The sequence below is a fragment of the Emys orbicularis genome, chromosome 7 (assembly GCF_028017835.1).
Source record: "Emys orbicularis isolate rEmyOrb1 chromosome 7, rEmyOrb1.hap1, whole genome shotgun sequence".
Lineage (NCBI taxonomy): Eukaryota > Metazoa > Chordata > Testudines > Emydidae > Emys > Emys orbicularis.
Genome location: NC_088689.1, coordinates 34,739,942 through 34,759,780, shown reverse-complemented (window position 1 = coordinate 34,759,780; position 19,839 = coordinate 34,739,942). Strand labels below are relative to the sequence as shown.

Below are 19,839 nucleotides of genomic sequence, written 5' to 3'. Positions count from 1 at the left end.
ATCAGCCAGATATTCGCTCCCCAGAGGCAACAGCAAGGAAAGTAACCAATACCCATGTGGGGTTTCAAACAACTTAACTTATCAACAATTGTCCAGCAAGGGAGCTACAATTCAATGACTCACCTGCATGAGGCCACACCAGGGGAGTTGCTCAACCTTGCCTGGAGACTCAGCAGTACCCCCCCCCCCCCCCCCCGACATGCCTGGACTTGTATTTTTCCAAGCACAAAAAACAGACACCTATTGGGCCCTTCTCCTGCCCCTACCTATGCTGCAAACAACCAAGGACTTGTCTACACTGGCAATTTGCAGCGCTGCAACTTTCTCGCTCAGGGGTGTGAAAAAACATCCCCCCTGAGCACAGCAAGTTTCAGTGCTGTAAAGTGGCAGTATAGACAGTGCACCAGCCACGCCCCTTGTGGAGGTGTGTGGTTTTGTTTTAAATCTGCACTGCCCATCTTGAGCGGTGCAAGATGGTATATTCCTGAAGTACAGTGCTGGGAGCTGGGGGGATTTGGCTTTAGTGCCTTTCTCTGTGTGATTCCAGAGTGGCTCTGGGAGCGTTCATGCGATCTAGCTGGGTGTGTGGGGCTCCACATGCTGTTGCGCTGAGTGACCACAGCGCCTGGAAGGGCTTGCTGCTGGTCACTAGTAAGGCACTGTGAGAGACAGCCCAGGCTGGAGAGAGTTAAGCGGTCCCACAGTCCCAGGCTGCACCCCGGAGATCCCGTCAGTTGGTTAAAAGAATTCTAACACTACAAAGTGCCTTTTAGTCACTGGTCATGAATGCAAGGTGCTCGTGGAAGAGAGAGGGTGCAAAACCATAGTGCAGGTAAGTGGAGTAAAATGTCTTCCAGATTGCTTTGCCCGCACACATGTATTCTTGCATTCTGCTCTAGTCAGACTCTCCTGAGCAAAGACTCCTTGTTAATCACACTGTGACACAGTGTTACGGTTCTGAGACTTAGGCAAATTGCCACCAGAGAGATACATAACTTAAACAAGTGATCTTATTTATCTTCCTGTCTGGAGGCAGAACACTCCATCTTTTACATGTTACACTTACCAAGTGTATTTGGAGAGAGGTTGTAGTGGGTAAGCCTCCCTCCTTGGTCAAGTAAGAAAATAAAAGGTACTGTGACCTGAGCTGTCCTTCTGAGTTTGATAGTTAATGCCATGGTCTTATTTTCCCCCATCAAGTATTATCAATATCATTTCCCACTTTTGGTCTACGTCTGCTAATTGGCTTACATGACCATCCCCTCTAATCACTGAATGCTCATTCCAAAGGGCATATGTGGAGAACAAGGGAAATCCGTATTGATATATAATTTGGTTTACCTGCTTGATTCTTTCTGACTAAACAGTGAATTAAAAGGCATGGTTAGGAAGAGCAAGCAAGAAACAAAACAATAGTTAGAAGATCTCTCAGGGTAAACAATTTCTAGGGAATAATGGGTGGGCAACCAAGTGGGAAGAGGTTCTTTTCAGGCACCAACAAAAAGTTACACAGTTGTATTATCAGTGCCAGAGTCTAGAGATCAAAAGGACCATAAACAGTTAATTCAGCTGTTGGAACTTAGATGGTGCTAGTGAGAGACACAGGCAGAGAATGCAGGAGGGCAGTCTGTCTCCGCCTGAGGCGAAGGATGGGATTGCAGGTAGGAGGGAGAGAATCTGGGTTAAGTGTAACCTTCATAAACTTGCAAGGAAAGGATAAAGTGTAGGTAAGACCAGATGTGTAATAGCTTTTGTTGTCTTAACCCATTTCTCTTTGGTTGGATAAACATACATGAAGCTGTTTGAGTTGCTTTAATCAGTCACTGGTCAGAGTCTACTGGACAGAAGTTTCTTGCAGGTGCCAAATACAATTGGACCTGTTGGGTTAACACAGTTGGAAACAAGGGGGGCAGCAACCCAGATAGTCAGTCCAACCAAGATTGAACTGTGGGCTTCTACCCTTTAGAGAAGTGAAGCCTGTTGCCTGAGGGGTGCACTTGAGGGACTACAAAGGTATTTAAGGTGCAGCTTGCCTTGTAACTATGATGGCATATGAGGGGGGGAATGACCCCTACTTCCTTTTTGCTGCCTGAAGAGAAAGATGAATTCTAACTTCACCAATGTCTTGCTTTCCAAGAGCATACAGGGCCTTGATATAGCTCTTGTATTTTGATTACAGGGACAGAAGCTGACATTGGTATTCTGCCAAGAACTATGGATATGTTGTTTAAAAGCATTCGTGGCAAACTGTATCCAGATATGGATTTCAAACCCCTTCGATGTAGAGATTATATAAGGCTGACTAAAGAACAAGTGAGAGAAGAAATGGCTGTTAAAAATTCAATACTTCGTCTAATGAAAGAGGTATGGCAGAATTTTTTGTATAGCGCGCGTGCACATAGAGCGTATGTGTATACACACTTTAAAAAAAATACTGACTTACTGAGTTTGTAAGGTTGATTTTCTTTTCATGAAAATAAGGTGAGGCAGCAGTCAAATATGGATGTGGCTAAATGTTTGTTTGGATATGGAAACTTGTAGAAATGAAAAGGAAGACTTGGAACAGGAAGATGGGATTTAGGTAAACTGGGGTAAAGTATAAGGAGTGGATTTAAATGGGTTTTCTGATGGAGCTTCATCTAATTATTCCTACCTTTTGCTGCTGTTCTGCCCTGGAGTATAGTGACGCAGCACTGGATTCTTGGGTTGTGGTAAGAAATAGTTTATCTGGAATGCTGACGTTCCAAAGTGGCCTAGGCTTCTGTTAACATAAACATCAAATAGCTGAGTGACTTGAAATGTAAATGGCATCTATCGTGATATAGAAACAAAATTCTAAAGTGCATGGAACATCACAAATAAAAATGAAGAGGAGATGGGAAGTTGGGACTACCCGGAGAGGGTTGCCCTTTCTTTATAAAGGCAGGTTGAAAATTAACCCAAATAAATGCCAGGCTGTCTCTGGATATTCTAGTGGTGGTACTTTTGGTGAGGTGGAGCACATTTATTGAGTGATATTTAACCTGAGTTAAAAGCAAAGTTTTCCAAAGGGAGGAAAGATGGCAGTAAAATCTCTTAAACGTGATTACAAACTTGTGTAAAGAGAGCACAGAAAATAATCAAAGATGTTTAAACTAAAACATTGATTAGGAGATTACAGGCAAGAATCTTAAGTTAAAAGAAAGTTCCAACATATGGATTCTCAGAAGCTTGTTTTGGTTACATGATTCTGGGGAGAGATGGCTTGTAACCCATGCTCGGTGGTTGAAATTGTGGCCCCACTGAAGTCAGTGGAAAAACTGCCATTTATGTCAGTGGGGCCAGGATTTTGCCTGTGTGTGTATAAAGTTAAAGATCCTCTTTGAAGTTTTAGTGATCTAACCACTTGGCTTTTGTGGCTGTTGCATGAATCAGTTGATGGGATCTCAGCTTATCATGGCATATAAAGAACCTCACTTTTAATCCATGTTGTTTTCTTTTGAAGGTACACTGTACTTGCATGTATAGTTCTTGGTAGATGAATTCAATTTCTGCTATTTGCAGCCATACTATGTGTGTTACCTTTACAAAACTGGATATTGGAAGTATACATAAACTTAAAAGTATTAGCAGTAGGAATTCCTCTTCCTTTGATTTACAAGTACAAGTTTAGCAAAAAATGGTACCCCATAGTCTTCGGAATCTTATTTTTTATTTCCGCTTGAAACAGACTTTAGCATGGTCTCTTAACAGCATATGTGGTGATACAATCATTTAGCTAAGCTCTTTAAGTGACCATTCTAGTTTTGTTGCTGTTCTAAGCTTGTTAGTTTGACATGCAGCCCATTAGAAATTTGGAGATGCTGTTCTCTAGTCTTGTGACATTAACAGCCACTGGAAACGTCATGTGGCCAGTAAACTTATGTTGGCGTATCGTTGCTACAATTGACTGGCCTTTAGTGGAGCAGTAGTACTATGTTACAAAATTGATCGTTTTAAATACCTAATATTATATTGACCATGACATAATAAGGACGATGCATTTTAAAATCAAACTTTGTTCCTTCTTTTGACCTTGTCTTATAGGTGGACTCTCAAAACAGCATAAACAACCACAGCAAAACTTCAGAATCATCTGAAGGTATGTTCTATATTAAAACCATTTAATCCCCCCACCCCCTTTCTTTTATTTAAGAGGTTGAGGGCCATTCTCTAGATTAGTGATTCACTTCGAGTCCAGGTTTCTAGTAGTTGAAAGTCATTTGACAGCAGTTGGGCTGTGTGAAACAAATTGGTTTGTATATAATTTCTTGTGGATGGGTCTCATGACACAAACCGCTCCAATTGTTAGACTTGGCAGAGAGGCCAAAGATAAAGTTGGTATGAAGACTGCAGTACTCCTCTAGGTCTGAATTAAGGCAGACTGCAGAGTAGGATGTTACTGTGGTAGGGGGAACTTGTCCTGCTGGTGATGGTGGTATTTCTAGTGCTATCATCCTAGCAACTCTTATGAGCACTTAGAATAAGTTTATTTAATTATAACTATTAGGGGGGAAATCCAAAATAATCCCCATAGATATGTCAAATAATATTCTCAATTTTTTTTTTTAAAGGGAAGATTTAAAAGTAGCGTTAAATTGACAAGTATGTTCTAAAGATGTTAGTCTTTGAGAGAGTTCAAGTATATAATAAAGCTTGTTTAAAACTTGGTTTTAAACCAATTATTGCCGCTGAATAAGAGCAGGTGAGCTTCAGTGATTCTCATGATAAATGTAATGTAGGTAGGTAGAGATTCCCAGTTGACCAAAAAATGTCATTTGCTTATTGATCACAATAGCTTCTTACTGTTGTAAAGTAGTCTGATCTGAATCCAAGTTCATATTTTGTAATATCTAATTTGTCAATTCTGTGCTGAGATATGGTAACTTGAGTTAAGTTAATTATCATATTGCTTTAAAGGCTTCATTTGAGCAGGGCATTTGTGTAACTGAATAAATGTTTTGGCAGACTTGGAAGAACCTATAAAAGAACCTGAACAACCTAACATGAGCATGGCAAGCTACGTGAAATTTTCTGTTTGGGTTTCCTTTTGTGAGATTTACAATGAGTGCATTTATGACTTACTACTCCCAGTGTCAAATGACAAGAAAAGAAGGGTGCTACGTCTTGCTCAAGACATCAAAGGCTGCTCTTATGTAAAAGGTAACTAAAATACCACTCATTATGCTGGTTATGATAACTTGTTTGAATTTCAGGAGTATTCATCCCGGTGCCAGCATTGAAGAATGTGAACTAACTTTGTAGTAGGATAAGGAATGTCTTTACCTTGTGTATCAAGCGTGAGTGCCATTTTCAGAATGTATTAATGTTTCCAAGTTTTCACTCACCCTAGCACTTTAAATTTGGGGATGTGTACATATATGCATGCACTTTATTAGGAGGTCTTCTACAATGTTTCCCTAATTTCCAGAGTGCACTTCCTAGGGTCCTGTATCCCATTCCCTAGTTTTCTCTATAGAAAATTCTTTTCCCCAAGTCATATTTTTTTCCTGATACCATGAATGTTGGAAACAAAATTGAAGAAAGCTGTTTGGTTTTACATAGTGTCTTTTGTTTTTAACAAAAGAATTCCAGAGACAGTTCTGCTTTTTGATAAGTATAGGAAGAGTGTCTTGCCATGTAATATCTCTCTATCTGGTGAAAGCTCAGCCTCACAATTATGATAGGCTTCCCTCAAGAAGGGAGCTATGTCTTCAAATCTCTCAGGCTACACTGGTCACAACTAGGCTGAATTATTCATGGAAATTCTATAAGGGCTGACTTGCCTGCTTCCACCCCAGCGTAAGTTTTGTGACCTCATACAGGCAAATAGACCTAACCAGGTCCAGTTTAGAAGGCCCAATAAGGTTTTATTTGTGGGTGTTGGGCATGATGGTGGTGTGGGCTTTTATCACCCCCTTTGCAAAGTGTAGATTCAGCCCCTAACAGTATGTCTATTCTGCAATTTAAAACCCATGGGTAGTCCATGTCAACTGACTCAGGCTAAGGGGCTGTTTAACTGCAGTGTAGATGTTTGGGCTCGGGCTGGGACCTGGGCTCTAGGTCCCTGCAAGGTAGGGGGGTCTGCCCAAACGTCTACACTGCAGTTAAACAGCCTCTTAGCCCAAGCCCTCCAAGCCCAAGTCAGCTGGCCTGTGCAAGCTGCAGGTGTCTTAATTGCAGTGTAGACCTACCCTAAAAAGTTAGTTAAACTGGTGTACATGCCACTTAGCTACTTCCTATCTACAGAGATTCTAAACATGCATTTTCCACAGGATCAGAAAGTCTTACAGCCATGTCTTAGTACATACCATTACACTGAGGACTACATAATCTCAAGAATACAAGGCTGCATAAACTAAACAAAAAACAAAATTTGATCTAACTTTCGATTTTTGTCACAGTCCAGCATTACTTTGAGAGCTATTGCTGGCTAATTTTATTGTATTTTTTGCATGTTTTTAGTTAACAGAAGTTACCATCTTAATATTGCTTGAAGTTCTCTTGTGGTGATTTCAGGTACAAAGACTGTTGCATTTATCAATATGGGTTTCATTATTTTGTAGACTCAAAATACTGAAAAAAAAGTCATTGATCAGTAAGATTGATTCCATTGATTGCAAAGAGTTGTCAAGTGTGATTGCCATTTTCACAAGAGGGCCTGCTAAAGCAGAAACGCAGTCTAAATGAAAGTATTATTCTAGTGCTAATCAAGATATATATGTATTAAATAATGTATGGCCCATTAAATATGAAGTCTTGGTATTTCCTTTCAAGATCTGCAGTGGATTCAGGTTTCTGATTCCAAAGAAGCTTTTAAACTTCTGAAGCTCGGGTTGAAGCACCAGAGTATTGCTTGCACAAAACTGAATACTTACTCCAGTAGAAGGTGAGAGAACTGTTATTGATATTGTTCAATATAGGGTAGTAGAACACAAAAACCACGCTGGCCAATTTTTAAAATCTCTGTGGAGTTTGTGTTGATGGGAGAGTCCAGACTTTTAGCTTCTGGATTTGACCTACTTTAATGGTGAACAAAAACTGCAATTTTTGCTCAAATCTTGCAATAAGATTGACCTACATAAGAATTAAACACCTTTTGCTGAAATGCCTTCCTTGAAGGTAAGGCATTTAGCTGTTAAGTTTGTTTGCCTTTATATTCCAGTCTCATTTGGGGTTTGAAAAGTCCTCGGGCTTCTAATAATAAATAGAATGTTGGGTGTGGGGATAGTCTGCTACTTTGCCTGTTTGAACAATTAAAAAAAGACTGCATTTAGGTCTCAAGTGAATGTTCTCATAAACATACATTCAGGGTGTTAAGTTAATTTTTCATGTTACAGTATATCTTCAATCATGAAATTCTCCCCACACAGGCATTATAGAGACTAAAATATTTTGAATTTAAGTAGCATTGAAATTAGTCCAGTTTTTTAAAAATTGTATCTATATCTTTTAGTCACAGCATATTCACTGTTAAAATGTTAAAGATTGAAGATTCCGAAGCATCTAATGTAACACGAGTCAGTGAGTAAGTGATTGTGTTTATTTCAAAGCTAACACTAATTTTGCTGACTTCAAAACGCCTGAAAAGCAAAATAACTATTAATCTGTATTTTCAGATTGGCGCTCTGTGATCTTGCTGGCTCAGAAAGATGTACCAAGACGCGCAATGAAGGTGATAGATTGAAAGAGAGTGGAAATATTAACACCTCTTTACTGATTCTAGGCAAATGCATCAATGCACTCAAGAACAGTCAACAGTCAAAGTAGGTGCTACTATAACTGTTACCTTTAGCTGTTCTATAAAGCCACAAAAATTTATCTTTCTACATGTAGCACAAATGTTAACTGTAGTTATGGTAGAAAAAGCAGTTTGATAAATTTCCCACTCTTCAGCCCAAATGTGCAAAATTTCTGGCAAGTCTGATTAAACACACTAAGGAGTAGTTTTTTTGAAAATGTACCAGTTAATACGCTTTTCAGACATTTTGCTGTTCATTCTGATTATTCAAAATATGTAGGAATTGGAATAAACTTGCTTAGTCTTCCATGACTACTGACCTGATTTATTTGTAAACCAAGCTTTGTGGCAGGAAACCCCTGCACTCTTCCCGAGCTGTACACTTGTCTGCTGGTGCTTGGATATTGGAAGTTAGGACCAGCATTAAGGTACAGGCCAGGCTGGTGAAGCACCAGACGTTCTCAGCAGAGAAGGTGGATTGGGGGGAGGACTGCATCTAGCAGTAGGTCAAATTCTAAGTATAGAAAGGAATCTTCAACCTTAGGACAGTGCAGAGAGCAGCTGCCCTTGGACAACTGTGGCTATAATTAATAGATATCTCTGGACACCATACCACATGGCAATGGTTTTACCTCAATCCATTACTCTTTATCTAAAGGGCTAGCATAAAACCTGTGTACCACTTAAGTTCCTCATACGCCCTCAAACTAGGGAGTAAGTGGTGCACCATCAATTAAAAATCTAGCCATTCTTTTTAAATGACACAAAAAAAAAATAGCTTCAGATGATACACCTGCTCCTGAGCATCCTGCACTCCCTGTGATTCTACCACTTTTTTCTCTGCACGCTCATCCTCATTACTGTGTGGGAGATCCACACAAGCAGACTACACAGGAGAAACAATGAAACTGGCTAAATACAAAGTGCTGTCCAGTACATGCAGCAAACCAAGTATCCTTCTCTAATTTTACAGTAATGAGGGAGGTACTAAAAATACCTGTATGAAGTAGAATCTTTAGAAGTGTGATAGCTTACTATCATTCTAACACATTTTTAATGCTTAAATTTCTAAGACCTAATGTGGTCTGTTTTATACTGTTAAAGAATCCAGGAATTGCAGATTGAAATGTTATGACTGAGGCTTTTTTTCCCCTACTGAACTGGAATGCATCTAACTTTGGTATTATTTTTAGGCTGCAGCTGCACATACCATTTCGGGAAAGTAAACTAACTCACTTCCTTCAAGGTTTTTTCAGTGGAAAAGGGAAGGTATATATGATAGTAAACATCAGCCAGTGTGCTGGTGCATATGACGAAACCCTCAATGTGCTAAAGTTCTCAGCAATTGCCCAAAAAGTAAGTGCACTATAACTTTGTAGCTTTATTTTTAAAATCTTCAAAGTTACATTATGGAGATAATTTAGTAGTTCCATATCTGTAGAATTTAGACTTGCACTTAAAGCAAGTCTCTAAAATCCGTCCCATATCATACTTCAGTGATTTTTTTTTTTTTGAATTTTGTCTCTAAATTTGTCTTCTCATGATCAAATTAAATGTTCTGTAATCTTTCCTGGTTGAAATACTTCATAGTTTTGGGAAGGAAACATTTAAAAAAATGAATCCTTACAAAAAGCTGTTGTGATTATAATGCTCTCTTGGGCTCTGCCAGCTAGAGAACCATAATCCCTAGAAATTCCAAACTTCACACACATGGCTCGTCCTATCTCTGACCTGATACAGAAATTTTAAACATTCATATTTTTAATGCAAACATCTCACCCTGTTCTCTTATTGATTATAAGCTATTTGTTCTCAGCAGGCATGTGGTGAGAAGTACATCAGGTTTTTTTCTCCCCCTCTAATTCCTCCAATCTCTGGGGGGAGTTACTTACTTACTCTCCAGCACTAACTGCAGTCTGACTCTGCAAAAGGGACAAGCTGCCTTTGGCTCCTGAGACAGTCTCCCACTGTTCTTGCCAAAATAACATAGCAGCAGTTCTTCTATGGCAAAGGAATTAGCAGCCCCACTCCTGAAGTAGTTTTGTCCCTCTAGCCAGTCTCCAGTGCTTCATTCCAGGAGAATCCTGGGTCTCAAAACAGTGCAGTTTCTGCATGATTCCTGCTCTTCTCTGCACTTCAAAAGTACTCCTGTTTTGTAGCGTGGCAGAAAATTTCAGGTGTGGTAACTGCAAGTGGGCATTGCCAACAGAATGAAGTACAGCCCCCAGTTGCAGGCTAACTGATAGCCATGGCTACAGGCTACCTCCATAAGTGCTTAGTATTCTCTAAACCAGTGTCTAACAAATAATTGACAACCTCTTTCCCTCAACAGATTTGTGTTCTAGACACTTCTAATGCTCCCCAAGAGCAGCCATTTGTCCAGAAGTCTGCAAGAGAAGTGTCTCTCATAAATAATGCTGACACTAAAATGCAGGTAGCAAGAAAGAGAGCCACTGTACTTTGGGACAGGAGCCTGGAAGACGTGATAGAAGATGACGATGATTTAACTGTGGATAACAATGAGACACATGAGGAGCATGATATGGCAAAAGAAATGCCAAATGAGGAGGAGGAGGAGGAGTATGATATGGCAAAAGAGATGCCAAATGAGGAGGAGGAAAATAAAGTAATTATTGGAAAAGAAGAGTATCTGGTATGTACCTGGAATGCTTTCAGAGTCATTACAATATAACTTTTGATGGGTAGGTGGCATCCTTAGTATAATATATTTGTGGGGGACTGAAGCATGCTGCCTGTTGCGGAAAACGGTGTAAAAATGGCTTTTTAAGTTCGGATTTGGGCATGATTTAGTTTGGTTGCACCCGTTACTGAAAGTCTGTGTAAATGGACCTCTTCTCAGTGTACTGTATTTACAGCATGGGCAAGCTGTGGACTTCAGTAATATAAAAAATCCTTTATGCCTATATTCTATGCATGCAAGATCTCTGGAAGCAAACTTTCTTCTATGCTTCAGCATGCTCATCAGTTTAATCTGGGACAGTACTAGATTTGGAAACCACTCTTGCTTTGGGTTGTATTGTGCTGTGATATATTCTCCAACTAATGCTCCTTGAGAAACAATGTCTATTTTAAAAATACACTGTTTAAAACTCTAGATTTTAATCTTGTTTTGAACAGATAAATCATTCCAATCTTTCTTAGAAAATTTTTCTAACAGTTGATATAATACATTATAATGTTCTTTGGATTCTTGAACATGCTTGTTCTGTGTACATACGTATACAATATTGATGGTTTGCACTGATACAGCAATTTACCAACATTTAATCTATCTATCAATCCTCCTGTTTTTCCGATAATGGTAGCAGAATTGGACACAATAGTTGCTCACATTTCAAAAAGAAATCTGAACCAACATTCTCATCTTTGAAGAACCTTTTTATTCTTGGAGCAGTGATTTAAGAAATAATCTTTCTGAAAACTTTCCTTTATAAAAGCATTAAAAGAGTATTTGTGATCATTGTAGAGACTACTAAATATAATAGAAGACTTGAAAAGCAAGTTGATCAATGAGAGAAAAGATAAGTTACTCCTGGAATTAAAAATTCGTGAAGAAGTCACACAAGAATTTACTCAGTATTTTGCTCAACGGGAAACAGATTTCAGGTAAGTTAACAGTTGCTTAGGTTTCTTTATAGTCTTCTAGTTGTACATAGTTTACACTGTTGTGTAACTCAGTCTTTTAATCTTAGCCTGTAGGTTGTAAATATTTGTATCTTTTACAGTTGCAGGTAAAATGAAATAATAAAATAAAAGCCAAATACTTAGTGTTGGGGAAGTTTAACATAGCTGCCCCTTCCCGCACCTCCACCCTGTGCGGACACTCTTATTCCAGTGTCCAATATAAGTGACTCTTTGTTTTAGCTTCTCAGAAAACATGTCGAACTGGATTTGCTCAAATAAAATTGAGTTCTCCTCCCCACACCTCCCTTAGAAATTACATTGGTTAAGATTCTTTGTAAAAGGAAAGAATTACAAATTCTTTTTGACTGCTCTGATCTTTCCAAAAATAAAAAACCCAGCGTTCTGTATTGACTGATTTAAACCACTGAAAAGTGAGAACAATGAAAGACAAATGACAATTCTGAAGTCCTAAGATCTCTCACGCTATCTAGGCAAAAAATGAATGTCATCTAATTGGGAATATGATGAATGTTTTCAGTGGCTTTAGATGTAAAGTTCTAGCTATATAGCTGCCTGTTGCACTGTCTGCTAAAATTACAGGAAGAAAACCTCTTGCAAATGTACTCTAGTTGATAGTCCAATATAAATGCTTTCCAGAACAATAAAATGTTTCAATTCTAGACGTCTGGAACTAAGTAATGAAACTTTGACATGATTTGGGATAGACTTTGGACATCTGTAAATTCCAATCCCTGTATCAAATGCAGATATGTTCCATGCAAGAGGAGGGCATACAGAGTGCACTACCATGCTATAAGTAATTTTGGTATGTGAGGCTCAAAAGCTGCTTGAATGGCTGATGAAAAATATACACAAATTTAGTGTACAGTTTACCTCTAGTAAGATGCACAATTCAGAAAACCTTGTGAAATCCTTGATCTGTATAAATATTTTTCATAATTTTTAGTTACTGAACTGTTTCTGAATGCAAGGTAATATACACTTGTGATGTTTGTTAGCAAGAGCAGCTGTAACTTAAAATTAACCCAGTTCACAAAATGAACAAGCATGGGAGAATACCCGGGTTCTGATAGTCAAAGTGTAGTGTCAGACTCATTAACATTCTTTGTTTATAATTATAATAATAAAGTAATTTCTAGCATTAGAACTCTTTAAATACAGGCAATGCCTTTCTCATGAACGAGAGTTGCTAGAAGAAGCTTCTGAACAACGCTTGGAAATCTACAAGGATTTGGTAAATGAATGTGCCAAAAACCTGGATGAAGAACAGGCGATAAAAGATTCCCATTGTAATGAAAGAGCTGGAATGCTGGTAATTTCCCCCCCTACATATTGTTGAAGAATCTGGCTTTGTACTTGTACCTAACCTACTGTTAAGGGATGAGCACTTCTCATGGTTGGGTATTAATGTAAACTGACTCCAGATGCCAAGGAATGGATGTAGTGGTGACTTCAAGAATTCTTGTTCCAAGTAGGGTAGACCTTATTTCTTAAATTAGATGTCGGTACCTTTTAGCTTGTCATTAAAGAACTCTCAAGATCTATTTTGGGGATTTTTCAAGGGATGAAAATTTAGAGATGTGCACTATAAGATGAAAAGTAAGTAGTTCAGGTTCTAAAATTTGGGCTTTGTGTGCTAAAAAGTTGGATGCGTTTATAGCTTATAGTAGAATCTAATATGAATTTAACTTTGTTTAACTTCAGTCACATACCTATTTCAGATGACTTTAGGCTACTCACACTGAATATGTTTATAGGAACCTAAAAATCTTTTCAAAAAAGATGTGTGCACATTTCAAGCAATGGGAGTAGCATATGTATCTAAGGCATAATTAGGCCCCGGTGCTTGTTTTTTGGCACGAGACAGGATATTGCAGTTTTTTGTCGTCCTATTATTTTAACCTCTACTTCCCCTTGTTTTTCATCTTAATTTTAAAAAAGCTGTATCTTTAACTCTTCTTCTATTTTTACCTTTTTACAAAAATATATTAAGTTTTCCAGACACTAGTTAATAACAATTCAGAAATTGACACAGACTGTTCACTTGGTGTGTTATATTCCACATTCTCCCAACTCAAGATACAATACTTCTTTGTGTTTTATGGGCAAAATTCTCCTGTTACTTGGATTTATATCAGTATAACAGAAAATTTTACCCTTGCTTTTAAGTGCTGTAAAAAAAAGAGGAAGGCAGATATTATCCCCAAAGTGCAAGATGGCATCAGTAAGGATTAAAATCTGGGAATTCCTAGGTTTTATCATTTCCTTTCATGAACAACTTCATGAATTTATCCAACTGTCCATAGGAAGGATGGCTATACTAAGATTTGTCCAAGAGAACCTAGGGTTCTATTATAGCAGTTACAAGCTGATTTAGCAATTTTAGGCCATTGCTAAATAACCATAAAGCACTTTCCACTTCCTTTCTAGGAAGGAGGCAATAATGTAGCTCCTGAGAACTGTATTGATCTCGAGGGCATTATTAATTTTCTGCAAGATGATGTCACGGATATTAAGAAGCAGGCAGAAGAAGCTCACAGGTATATTCTATCCCTAGAAGACCCACAAGAAGCTATTGCTTGGCTTGAACAAAAACTGGGAAAAGTTACTGTTGAGCTAACTAAAACCAAAGAAGAGCTGACAAAGAAAACTAAAGGTGAGTGGGGTAAAATAAGAGTGATTCTAAACTAATGCAGACTTGGAAGATATGTTAAGTCCTAATGAATTAAGTGGATTGGATATCTTAACCTGCTTAAGTTTAATATTTACACTTCAATACAAACTAGTTACCATCTGCTCATATTGTGATCTTTCTAGTTGATCAAATTGGATATTACCCTTATTTTTATTACATTATTTTAAGCTCAACCAAACCAACAAACTATTAGTTTTAAGAAAACAATCTTTATTTAAAAATTATAGAACAGTTCAGTTATTACTTAATTTGAAAAGATGCAGCCTTATTCAAGTTAAAATGTCTTCTAACTGTAGGATGAATTTTTTTAATACGACTTTTATTGATTTCACATTTTTAAGAGCATGCACAGCATACATTCTAATTACCTATAAAATACAGTAATTTCAGTTACCTTTCAATGAGGAATAATCTCACGAGAACTAGTGCCTTGCAATATAAGTATAGTAGAATTCTCAGAGTATGAATCCAGTTTATGAAACTTTTTGTTTTTTATTCCAGAAAATCTAGTGGCTTTAAATTTTTTTATCATGTTTAGTTTTTTCAACTTGTCATTGAAGTAATTACTTGACCACAATCTCTATTTGAGGGGATTTTTGTCTTGTCTTGTCTACTTTTAGCCTGAATGGAAAAAAATTAACGCCCCTCCCAGACTTCTCCTCTTCTCCCCTCTTCCCCCCCCCCCCCAAAAAAAAAAAAAACCTTGAGTACATGCCTGCCATTGGGAAACAAAACCCTCTAAAGTGCTAGAGGAAAAACAGTAATGAGTGGAGTGACTGGCTAGTGGGTGGAATCAACTCACTGAATGCTGAAGACAGGGAGTTTATAAACTGTTAGGGGGAATTGATTTGCTAAATTCTAGAAGCTTCTGGAATGTATGTAGGGCATATATTAATGATAAATCTAGTTAGCTTATCTTCTCAGTTCTTAGTGTGAATTCACTACTTCCTCATTCTAACTAGTAAATATGAAAGCTGTTGATTATATACTGGAAACCAATGACTAATATTTAATGATTACTAGATATCAGTGTGTGAACTACTAATTCACCATGTCTAAAGTTGAACGTGATTGGAAACATGTGATTACGTAGCCACAAACTATGCAAATAGAATTCTTCAAAATAAAACATTGAAACAAATAGTTGTTAGCCAAAAGGATACAAATCCTCTGAACAAAATACAGAAAAAGAGATTACTTTGGATTAAAGATCAATATGCCCTTTACTGAAACTTGGAAGAGATTTTCTCATTGCCACAATTTGTCATTGAAATGTTGATGTAGTGTCTGATTTTTCCGTCCCAATTCTGGGCTTTTCACCAGCATTCAACATAGCTCTGTTGAGAAGCAGTATCTGATTCTCTTTACTTCCCAACTTTCTGGCAATTCTTGATTGCTCTTGCCACTTTGGGAGCAAAGTTGTAATCTTTTTGTTTGTTTTGTTTATGCTATCACCTGCAGTGTGGCATATCATGAGAAATTTAGAGCATTTCACCCCAAATATGCCAAAGCAGACATATTTGAGCTTGCAGGTCTATTGCTGACTGCTGCAAAGGGAAGCAATAAATGAAAATTTTAAAGGAAGAACGAAAATGAGGAATATAATTACTCCTGGGGGAATTCTGTGCCAAAAAAAATTTAAAATTTTGCGCATGATATTTGAAAATTCTGCATTTTTTTTTTTTGTCGAAATAACACCATATAATCGCACCAGTTTCAATTATTTTTGGTCATTTATTTCAAAATACCTGTCAGCAAGTATGTCTGTAACAATACAGACAACAAAAAAGATTCAGGAAATGTTTTTTGACAAATAGATCCCTTACTAGGCATATTAATACAGAACTCATGAGTAATAATTCCATTTAAACTAGAATACAGAACCGTATTTCCCGCACCCCTCAGAAGCAGTGCAAAGTCTTGGAGGAGTCAGGGTTAATGGAGGAGCTGAAGGACAGGGAAGTAAATTGCTGGGAAGGAGTCTGGGTGTGAACTTGATGGGTTGTTGGGTATGGGTGGGAAAAGTATGGAACTTTTTGGGGGAGGGGGGGAAGAGGGCGGGGAGGGAACATTTCCATGCAGACCCTGCCTGACCCCTAGCCTCTCCCATTCAGTCAGGTATATCTGCCCCGTCCCCGTGTGTTCCTGTAACCCCATGTGTCCTTGCACCCCCTGTCGACGTGTCCCTCCACCCCCACTCTCACACCCCTCCCTATCCCTATGTGGCTCTGTATCCCATCCCGATGTGTCTCTGTGCCCTCATCCAGCCACTCCCCTGTCCCTATGTAGCTCTGCACCCCCTCCCCCATTACCATGTAGCCCTATACCTCCCTCCCCCCTATGGCCCTGTGTCTCCACTCCCATTTCAGCAGAAGGATTTTTTTTCTGCACAAAACTTTAAAAGTATGCATGGCTCACTAATTATGCACGTGCAGAATTCTCCCAGGAGTATAATAATGGCTAGAAGCATAACACAAAAAGAACTAAGTAGACTACACCTTATTAATTCTGTGTCTGAAAAGAAAACCATAGAATATTGTGTCCAAGTTGCTGAAGATGCTATCCATGATGCAGAGAAAGTACTTAGTACTCTGCCACTTGCTCAGACAGCTAAAATGAAAAATCAGAACAGGTGCAATCATCCTAAACTGATGACCGAGGACAGTTCAGCACCATATCTAAAACTTGCTAAAGTAACACTTAACACGGTCCTAAAGCATCTTGTGGAACTTCAGTTTTTTTCTTTTATGCAACAATCAGTTTCTTGGTTGGTTGGCTGGAGGTTGTGTTTACGTATGGACCCCCAGTCCAGCATGCTACCTGATGTAGTGGGGTTTCACTGAGCCTGCCTGCTCCACTAGCCTGGGCTCCCTCTCCCTGATTTGCTGAATCAGGCTCTTCGGCCTCTAGCAGCACACACACAGGTAGGGACGCACCAGCTGTAGAATTGCACACAGTCTGTGAGCAGCTCTCTAATGGGAAGATTTAGCTAGGAAATCGCCCAGCACTCAAGTACAGCTCCCCGCTAGAAAGTACACCCAAAAAATATTGTCTTGTGCTGTAGAGACATCTATACAACATAAGCTCATAAATTCTCCCCCCTCCCTCAATGTGAAGAAATATATGCACAACTTCTTGCATCCCCCCAACCCCCCATTATAAATTTCACAAACTGGGTTTTATAACAAAAACAAGTTTAACAACTATAAAAGGTAGATTTTAAGTGACTATAAGTGATAACAAACAGAACAAAGCAGATTACTGAGCAAATAAAACAAAACCGGCAAACTAGGCTTAATACACTCAAGAAACAGGTTACAAAACGTAATTTCTCACCCTAAATGTTTTTAGGCAAGTTGCAGAGTTTTTGTAGCTTAGAGTTCCAGTTACTTCTCTTTACAGACTAGACTCCTGTCTTAGTCTGGACTCAGCCTTTGCCTTTCCCTCAGCTCAGTTCTTTTGTTTCTTCAGGTACTTTCAACTGTCTGTCTTCTTGGGCAGGAAGGCAATGGAGAAGAGTCCTGTTTGCCTTACTCTTCAGCCTTAAACAGAATTTACATAAGGCGGGAAGCCTTTGTTTCTAGTGGAAAAGTACAAGCAGTGTTCAAGGTGGTTCTTTTTACCAGGTGACATTATCACCTGACCTTGCAGTGTCAAAGCAACCATGAAACCAGGTTTATTTGCAGTGTCCACAGGAAGTAAGTCCTGGAAGATGGGGGATCCACATCTTTGAAGACTCATTGTCTTTTTCCTAATGGCCTATTAAGGCTCTTTGCTTACTGTCTGGTGGGCGTCTCCAAGTATAACCACAGTTGTAATTGTTACATAGTCAATATTCCTAACTCCAGATACAGAAATGATACATGCATACAAATAGGAGAATCACATCCAGTAAATCATAACCTTTCCAATGATACCTTATATTTTATGGAAGACGGTTCATGTATCTTAATTATGCCATATTTATACAATCCGCATATGTCTATAAAGAATATGGAGCGTCACATCAGTGCTTACATATGACTCTCCTTCCCAGAAACACTCAGCACTTTCAGGAGGACTTTCTACATTTACATCCAACTACTGTAAATTCTAAATCTTGCAATGAGCACCAAGAGGACTCTGATCAACATAGAATAGCATTTTTTTCCAATAGGCTTACTCTGCAGAGGCACTAAACATTAAAAACCAAAAAGACTATGTTTTAAACTTAATAAAGAAATGGAACCACTCTAAGGAGTGAGGAGATTGGAGAAGTTTTATAAAAACCTTTCCATTGTTTAGTCAACCTGAATAATAAAGACAGAAAAGCTGAACTGTGAGGAAGAGGGTGAAAAGATGTTGGTTTTAATATTGAGGTGGTTCTTTCTCTTACAACATTTTAAAATTGTGGATTCAGATATCTACCCTAAAATCTCTGCTTGTGAAGGAGCTTGTGCTCCTGTTGGTTGCATCAAAATAGAGGAAATCTGTGGAAATTTATAACTTTGTCCTTTATAAAAAAAAAAAGGTGGGGGGGCAACAAAAACCTTCATTCCTGTCTAGCTTGCATCAGCATTAGTCATGTATTTTCAGCACACTTGGTATTATTGAAACTTTCCTAACAGGTTAGAGGCTGGAAAAACAAATAAGCAAGCGAATCAGTATCTCAGGACATAAGTGGGCTTATCTAAGCTGACTCCAGACTCTATTACTGTGTCCTGTTTCCAGAACTGAAAGGCGTGTGTGTGAGAGAGACACATACATCTGGATTTCATTCACTTACCCACTTGTGGGTTTGGTGGCCTTTTTCATGGCGGAGGGGTAGCTTTCCTATATTGGAGAGTGAAAAAATTACAATCCTCATTAATGTATTAAGGTCTCTGATATTAAAGTTATTGCTTTGAGCAGGGCTCGGTGAGCAGGCTTACAGGAAGAAGCCACCCTTTTGCTTAAAGTGCAATTATTGGATCGTTTTGGTTGAAATATATGCATTTATTTTTCCAAACTATTTAAATTATTCATTTGAAAATCAAAAAATATTTTAGATTGCTAAATCAAACTGGGGGGAACAGTCTGTGTATCTCAATTATTGGCAAATGACTAAAACCTTATTATAGAAAGACTTTTCCAACTTACTGAATGAACTACTAGTTTGCAATCTATGTAATGCAAACCAGTTTCTCTATTTGATTACAGAGCTTGAAATGCAAGTGATTAAATTAAGTGAATCTGCTCAACAACTTGAAGAAGCTACTGAGGTAACTCCTCCTTTTTTTTTCCTTTTTTCTTTTAAGAGAAATAAATTCACTGAAACTAACATCTGCTTTAATTATTCATACAAAATTACAATAGCTTAATGTCTGATTTCATAGTGTGCTTAACTGAATAGACCTAGCACTATTATGGTTTGTTTCTCATTGGGTGTTTTGAGTGCAAAAGATTTGGAGTCCTGTTACAATTAGGGCTATCAAGCAATTAAAAAAATTAATTGCACCGTTAGACAATAATAGAATACTACTTATATAAATATTTTTGGATGGTTTTCTATATTTTCAAATATATTGATTTCAATTACAACACAGAATACAAAGTGTACAGTGCTCACTTTATATTTTTGATTACAAGTATTTGCACTGTAAAAAAAAAAAAAAAAAATTATTTTTCAATTCACCTAATACAAGTACTGTAGTGCAATCTCTTTATCATGAAAGTTGAACTTACAAATGTAGAATTATGT

The 19,839-nt window shown here is 38.1% G+C and overlaps 1 protein-coding gene across 1 annotated transcript in view; it reads left to right on the top strand.

The window, feature by feature from the left end:
• Window positions 1-19,839, top strand: part of KIF20B (kinesin family member 20B) — a 79,488-nt gene that overhangs the window by 7,517 nt on the left and 52,132 nt on the right. The window contains exons 5-16 of the mRNA XM_065407838.1: window positions 2,180-2,364; window positions 4,066-4,120; window positions 4,987-5,181; window positions 6,796-6,907; window positions 7,475-7,546; window positions 7,638-7,784; window positions 8,953-9,115; window positions 10,092-10,412; window positions 11,247-11,386; window positions 12,587-12,737; window positions 13,856-14,081; window positions 19,299-19,360. Of these exons, the coding sequence (XP_065263910.1) occupies window positions 2,180-2,364; window positions 4,066-4,120; window positions 4,987-5,181; window positions 6,796-6,907; window positions 7,475-7,546; window positions 7,638-7,784; window positions 8,953-9,115; window positions 10,092-10,412; window positions 11,247-11,386; window positions 12,587-12,737; window positions 13,856-14,081; window positions 19,299-19,360 (1,829 nt within the window). The remainder of the gene's footprint in view (window positions 1-2,179; window positions 2,365-4,065; window positions 4,121-4,986; window positions 5,182-6,795; window positions 6,908-7,474; window positions 7,547-7,637; window positions 7,785-8,952; window positions 9,116-10,091; window positions 10,413-11,246; window positions 11,387-12,586; window positions 12,738-13,855; window positions 14,082-19,298; window positions 19,361-19,839) is intronic.